Here is a 6,743-nt window from a genome sequence, read left to right on the forward strand (position 1 = left end):
GGCCTGAGCTACCGTGTCCAACTCAATACCTAAGTAAACCATGGTGGTAGCTGGGCCCTCCGTTTTGTCCGCGGCTAAGGGAACTCCCAACTCCCCGGCTAATGATATGAAGGCTTTGAGGAGCTCTGAGCACTTAAGCCTGCTATTAGCTACGAGGATAAAGTCGTCCAGGTCGACACGCCATCGGAGCCAGTTCTAAAGCGAAGCGACCAATCCAGGAAGGTACTGAATGCCTCAAAGGCTGCACAGGCCACTGAGCAACCCATGGGCATCGCTTTGTCCACAAAATAAGCCCCTTCAAATTTGAAACCAAGCCACCGGAAGTCTTCCGGATGAACTGGCAGGAGTCTAAAGGCCGACTCAATGTCACATTTTGCCAGCAGCGCACCCTTACCGAATTTGCGAATAATCTTGACCACTTGGTCAAAAGTGGCATATCTCACAGTACAAAGTTCCTGCGGTATCGCATCATTGACGGACCCTCCCTTTGGGTAAGAAAGGTTGTGAATCATGCGAAACTCACCAGGCGCTTTCTTAGGGACTATACCTAACGGGGATATGTGAAGGCGTTCTATTGGAGGAGTTGAAAAGGGGCCAGCTACCCTACCTGCTTTAATTTCTTTACTAATTTTCTTTTGGGCAACCTCGGGCATCTCCCTCACTGATTTTTGATTTGGTGGATCACCTGAATTGGGGGGGAAAGCTACTGGGATCCTAAAACCGGTACTAAAACCTTCCCATAAATACGCTGCTGCTGTCCTGTTGGGATAGAGATGTAAAAGGTTTTTTAATGGGGTCAACTTGATGGGGGAGAAGGCCAGGCCCAGATTGAAATTACTGCCTGTTCCCCTGAGGTCCAAATGGGGCTCCATGGCCACCCCTGGGTCCCTGGTTGTAGGAACCTCTCCCACCCCGAAAGGGCTGCCTCCCTTTCATGCAGGCAGTGGCTGGGTGGTTACCAAGGCCTTTACTGGCAGCTTGCCCTATTTGGAGTCCACACGCTTCCATGGCGCCTCTGCTCCCTCCGGGCTTCCAGCTCTACCAGTTAGCAGAGTAAAGTACAGCGTCAGAAGCAAGCAGCCTTGTGTGCTCAATAACTCAGGCAGACGCTCGGTATCTTCCTTATCTTACATGTAGCTTTAATCTCGTACAAAAACAACAGATCGTTAATCTCGCGGTGACATACAGCTCATCTTTCCGGAGCTTCGCAAACTGCGTGTGTCTCTCTCTCTCTCTCTCAGAGATACTGACCACTCCCACTTCCGTGTTCTAAACACACCTCTAGGAATGTGAAGCGTCACTCAGAACTTCTTAACCCTGTAAGTTCTGACTCTCTCAACACCCCCTCTCGCATCACATTCTGAGAGGACTTGTGAGCACACCTTTACAGACCTCTGTGTGTCCCACGCCTTCCCACCTGCCTGTTGAGTCTCCTCACAAATCTCTGGTTCGCACTGTGCGAGACCAACCCACGCATTTGTGACTCGAAACCTCTCAGGTGGAATTCCCTTTGTTGCCTGTGAAGACCGCCTGGGCACAAACTGGGGTTCTTCTCCTGACCCACTGGGGCCAGCAAGTGCGTCTTCTTCATCAGACTCCCCCTCTGACTTGACCCGTCTGTGAGCTTTCTCCATCACTCTAACAGGAGATGAGGGCTCACTCTTGGACACTCCTTTCACAACCTGTGGAGACGCCTCCCCCTGGTGCTGATCCTGCTCATCGACCAGATCACCATTACCTGGCTCTCCCTCCTGCTCAGATTCGGATTCAGACAAACAATCTGAGACAATGTCATGACTGACTTTGCGCCTTGCGCTACTTTCCTGCTGCTCTTTGAACTCAGCATGCTTACTGACCAGAAGCTTGGTCTGATCACCTTCTGGGTACGCAAATCTCCACCCCTTGGTCGCGGGCTCATACCCACAGAAGATCATTTCCTGGTACCTTGGACCACCCTCTTGCTGCAACCACTTTGGTACAGGCACCATGGCCCTGCAACCAAACGAACGGAAGAAATGCACCTGTGGCTTCTGTCCGTTGAGCAAGAAATATGGGGTGTCACCTACCACTGCATTGTAGCACCTGTTCATCGTGAAATTGGCCGTTTTTACTGCCTCCCCCCAGAAACTGTGAGGCAACCCAGAGTCACTCAATAGGACTTCTGAAACTTGGATCAGAGCCTTACTCCTCAGCTCTGCCACGCCACTCTCCTGAGGCGAAGTCACCTTGTGACGTATCCCCCTCTGGCGAAAGAAACTCTTTAGAGCAGACCCAGTGACCTCTGAACCACGGTCAAACTGGAAACCTTGCACCTTGGTGGAGAACCTCTGTTCCACCGCCGCAACCCAATCTTTGATCAGTTGCGTTGCTTCCTCCTGCGATTGCAGCGTAAAAGCCCAGGAGTTCCTAGTATAATCATCGATCAAAATCAGCAGATGCCTGGCTTTGCCCAGACTTGGCTGAGGCATAGGCCCAAACAGGTCTGCGTGCACAAGCTCAAAAGGCTTCGTGGTTACCCTCTCCACCCTGGGATAACTGCATCCCTTGCTCTTGGCTTTTCTACAAGCCCTGCAATTTAGGGTTGCACCACATTCTCTTACCTTGCACCCTTTGGTGCATTCTGATAACATCTGCAAGTCATCACAAGACCCATGTGCAATCCTCTTGTGCCACACGCATGCACATGAAACATGAGTGTTCATGTTTTCTTTCCCAGCTCCCTCCTTCAGAGGTATTGTTTTCAGAACAAAGAGGTTGTTCTGATTTTTCTCAACACGTACCAGTTGCTTCCCCCCTCTGGAAATTGTACAGACATTGTTCTCAAAACAAACCATGTACCCCTCCTGTAAAAGACACGGTACAGACAAAAGACAACAATTCAGTCCCAGCGCCACGTAGACTTCCAGCTGCGCCTGTAGGAAAACAAGGTAAACATTCCCAGACTTGTTTACAAGCCTTTGTGACCCATCAGCAAAACACACTGTTTTCTCAGCTGAAACAGCTCTGCAGTTTTTTAACTGGACACCATGTGACTCAGGCACGAGATGTCTATTTGCAGCAGAGTCAATGACCCAACGTAACACATTGTCCTTCGTTGCCTTTGCAACAGAGTTCCTTCTGCCCCCCTCCTTAGGGCCTTTACAGGCGTTTTTCAAAACAGCCATCGACGCAAACATCTGATAAGCGCCTCCTTCCCCTTCCGGCCGACCCTGGGACTTTCCACGCTGGCCTCTTCTCCCGGGCTGGTTCCCATGGGAAATGTCCTTGGGACTTTCCTGCCCTTTGTCTCGCTGTGGACAGCTTCGGCGCAGGTGCTCCGGAGAACCGCAAACAAAACAGCAACGAGTGGAAAACTTTACAAACTTGCCTTTGGACGTCAGTGCCCCCCCACTCTTGCCAACAGCACTCCTAGAGGCTTCTCTGCATTGAGGCTTGGGAACGTGGCTTTTGGCTTCCAGCTCTGTGGTTTCTCTGCAAACCTTCTCCAGCTCCTGCCAAACAGCCTTGGCACTCTCAAGACCCTTGGACTGGCCTTTCTGGCTTGCACCCCCATTCCTGGGTGCATAGCTTCCAGAGGAACTGCTAGCCACTGCTTTCCTCTTCCCAGCTTTCAGCTGCTTTCCAGCACACGGCTGCCCATCACGTCGGCGTGTCAAAGCATTGCAGCAGCTTCCTGACACGGCTCCAGCCCACTTTGGGCTTCCAGGGCGTCCCACAGCCCCTCCCTGACTCTCTGGGCGTTCCCCAGCTTCTGTGCAGCTCTTGGCCCCCTCTGGGCGTCCCTCAGGCTGGCGACTAGCCCCCTCTGGTCTGGCTCCCACTTTCTTCAGTGCCTGCCACTCGACCCAGGGCTCCTTCCCGTCTGCCTCTTCAAAAAGGACTGCACAAGACTCATGGCTGTCTGCCATCTTCTCCCCCGGGGCCCAGCTTACTTACGACCAGTAGTAGCTCCCGGCACCCGGTACAGCACAGCTCCTCCCAGCGAGCTCCTTGCCTCACGATCAAAGGCACAGCTCCCCAGCTGGCTTGGCTTTAGCGTCTTTCTCCACTGCCCTCTTCCTTGGCAGGAGATCACACAGCACACACCGGCACAAACTTGGCTTGCTTCACAGCGTCAGCTGATCTTCCATAACCTTTTGAGACCTTTACTGGCAGCTTGCCCTATTTGGAGTCCACACGCTTCCGTGGCGCCTCTGCTCCCTCCGGGCTTCCAGCTCTACCAGTTAGCAGAGTAAAGTACAGCGTCAGAAGCAAGCAGCCTTGTGTGCTCAATAACTCAGGCAGACGCTCGGTATCTTCCTTATCTTACATGTAGCTTTAATCTCGTACAAAAACAACAGATCGTTAATCTCCCGGTGACATACAGCTCATCTTTCCGGAGCTTCGCAAACTGCGTGTGTCTCTCTCTCTCTCTCTCAGAGATACTGACCACTCCCACTTCCGTGTTCTAAACACACCTCTAGGAATGTGAAGCGTCACTCAGAACTTCTTAACCCTGTAAATTCTGACTCTCTCAACATTTTTCACACTCGTGGCTGTACTTACAGACAGGCCGCACACAAACCCCTTTATTGAATTCCCAGCACAGTCGCCTCTGTCTCGCAGCGGTCTTCCAGGATTTTGATGAGTCCTGGGGCTTCTTGTCTACGTAGGGGCGCATGTGCTCTGACCAATAGTTTTGGTCCCTCAGATCCCAACGTGTGGAAGATAACAGCGAAGCATTTCTGCGGAAATCTTCATCATAATTTAGAGCAGCAGTATCCCCCGCTAGTTCTCGTGCCCTCCTAACATGGGCCATGTAGGCGACTAAATGCGTCGCCCGTTTAGGGTAAGCAGCGCTGACCACACCCATGAACACCTGGAACCCATCCAGCCAATTTTCAAAAGTGCGTTCGACTCTGGGTGTTCTGTACCTGCATTTTCCATGGCTGCGCCTCTTTTCCCCTTTACCTGTCAGCTTAGCTGGAGGCAACAATCTGAACATATCAATAAAGTCCCCATTAAGGATCTTGTCCCTCTTTCTCTGAGATAAATGGTTACCTACAATGAAATCTGTAGACAGGTGAGTGGAGGTTTTAACATCCGGCACTAGCACGCCGTCCTTCCATTCAAGGGTCCCGTTAAAGGACTTACGGTAGGAATTGGCCCTCCTTTCATGGGCCCATGAAGGAAGACCCACACAGTCTTCACCATGGCCCCAATACTCCTCCCTAGGAGCATCACTATCGGAGTCGGAAGAAGAAGAGGTACCTGAATCATCCTCCGATTCCGACCGCCTACTCTTCTTACTCTTCTTCGATGTGTGTTTCCTTTTTTCCTTCCTCTTCCCAGAGAGGACCTCCAGCGTGGCTTGATCCGGTGCACTGATCGCCTGTACCGCCTGCAGTCCCTGCGCTTCCTCGTCCGAAGTGGAGTCTGATGCGCCCTCGGCTAGTGCCACCTGTGGAGGCGGAACCTGAAAGAGACTAGGGACACCTGGGTCCTTTTGTGGGTTAGCAGCCTTGGAACCTTGAGTACTAGCCTTGCCCCTCCTGCCACCCCTTTGGCCCCCTTTTGACTTGCCTGAGGTGGCCGACTGAGCGCGGGAGTTCTTCTTTTGCCGGGCTGCTGCATCCTTGGCCGCACGCAGCACTGCAGCAGTGGACGCGGAGGTACCCGGAAGTACCACCTCGTTAGGTTGTGTGTCCGGGATGAACTCTTGGGAAAACGCCATTGGTGCAGTTGGCACCAGCGCCGCTGCCACTGGCGCCGCTACCACTGGTGCAATTGCCGTTGGTGCTGTTGTCACTGTTGCGACTGTCATTGGTGCTGCTGCCCCTGGTACGGGTGTCACTTGGCCTGCAGACCTGCTTTGCTTATAAAATTCCTGAAAAGCCGTGAAAAACTGCACCAAAGCCTGTGGGTTACTTGGTATTATAAATGGCTGGGACTCCTCCTGGTTCCCGAGTGCCCCCCCAGAAACAGCAGCATTATCCTGGTTACCTTGAGCCGACATAGTTGCGATCAAGACTCCAAATTAGTTAATTGATCAGTGGCAAGCAGCTCAGTTTATATGTGTGAGCGTCAAGCAACAGTACCGTAGTTCAGTATTGCCTGCACTGGTAAGCTTCAATGCAAACCCAAAACTATCAACCCTGCCAGTTGTGTTTAGCTACTAGCAATATGACTGTAGTTCAGTATTGTCTGCACCGGTATGAACTCTAGCTGATTCTAGATTTAATGAGTTCGATGCATCCAAATTTCAATCTATTTCAAGCAATCTAGCTTCCTGAATATTATTTTTTATTTAAATTGTTCGAATTTTTTATTTGTTATTTAAGCTAAACACTTAAAACTGATTGGAATCTATAATAAGCAGAAATGAACTTTGATAAAGCAATCAGCTATGCAGCAATCCAAAGGTTGCACTATGAATTGTACCCAACCCTTCAGCAGTGAAGAAGGATAACTTGAGTTATTATATTAAATTAAATTGCTAGATTAATATAGCCTTGCAACTAAACAGATGCTAAGCCTATAATTGCCAGACTAAATATATCCTAGTAAACTGGCCACTATACTTTAAAGACAACTAAAGGCTTATTTGAATTAATTCCAGGCAATGACTAATTCCGAGCAATGAATTTTTTGAATTAAAATTCCAAGCAATGAATTGCTTTGGCCAGGCAACGCTCCTATGGGGCACCACAACACTTTAACCAAAACACCCAAATGACTTATATTGCAGTAAGTATAAAGCCTTG

At 50.5% G+C, this 6,743-nt stretch overlaps 1 protein-coding gene across 1 annotated transcript; it reads right to left on the bottom strand.

Moving 5' to 3' along the window:
* Positions 1–215: 215 nt before the first annotated feature.
* On the bottom strand, positions 216–5,940 carry LOC310753678 (uncharacterized protein). Its single transcript, XM_083595032.1, has 2 exons — positions 4,519–5,940; positions 216–965 (listed from the first exon to the last, which is right to left on the bottom strand). The coding sequence occupies exons 1-2, from the start codon at positions 5,801–5,803 to the stop codon at positions 835–837; spliced, it is 1,416 nt and encodes a 471-aa protein (XP_083451158.1). The 5' UTR covers positions 5,804–5,940; the 3' UTR covers positions 216–834.
* Positions 5,941–6,743: the final 803 nt, after the last annotated feature.

This window comes from Podarcis filfolensis (assembly GCF_964270895.1).
Source record: "Podarcis filfolensis genome assembly, chromosome: W".
In the NCBI taxonomy this organism is placed as follows: Eukaryota; Metazoa; Chordata; class Lepidosauria; order Squamata; family Lacertidae; genus Podarcis; species Podarcis filfolensis.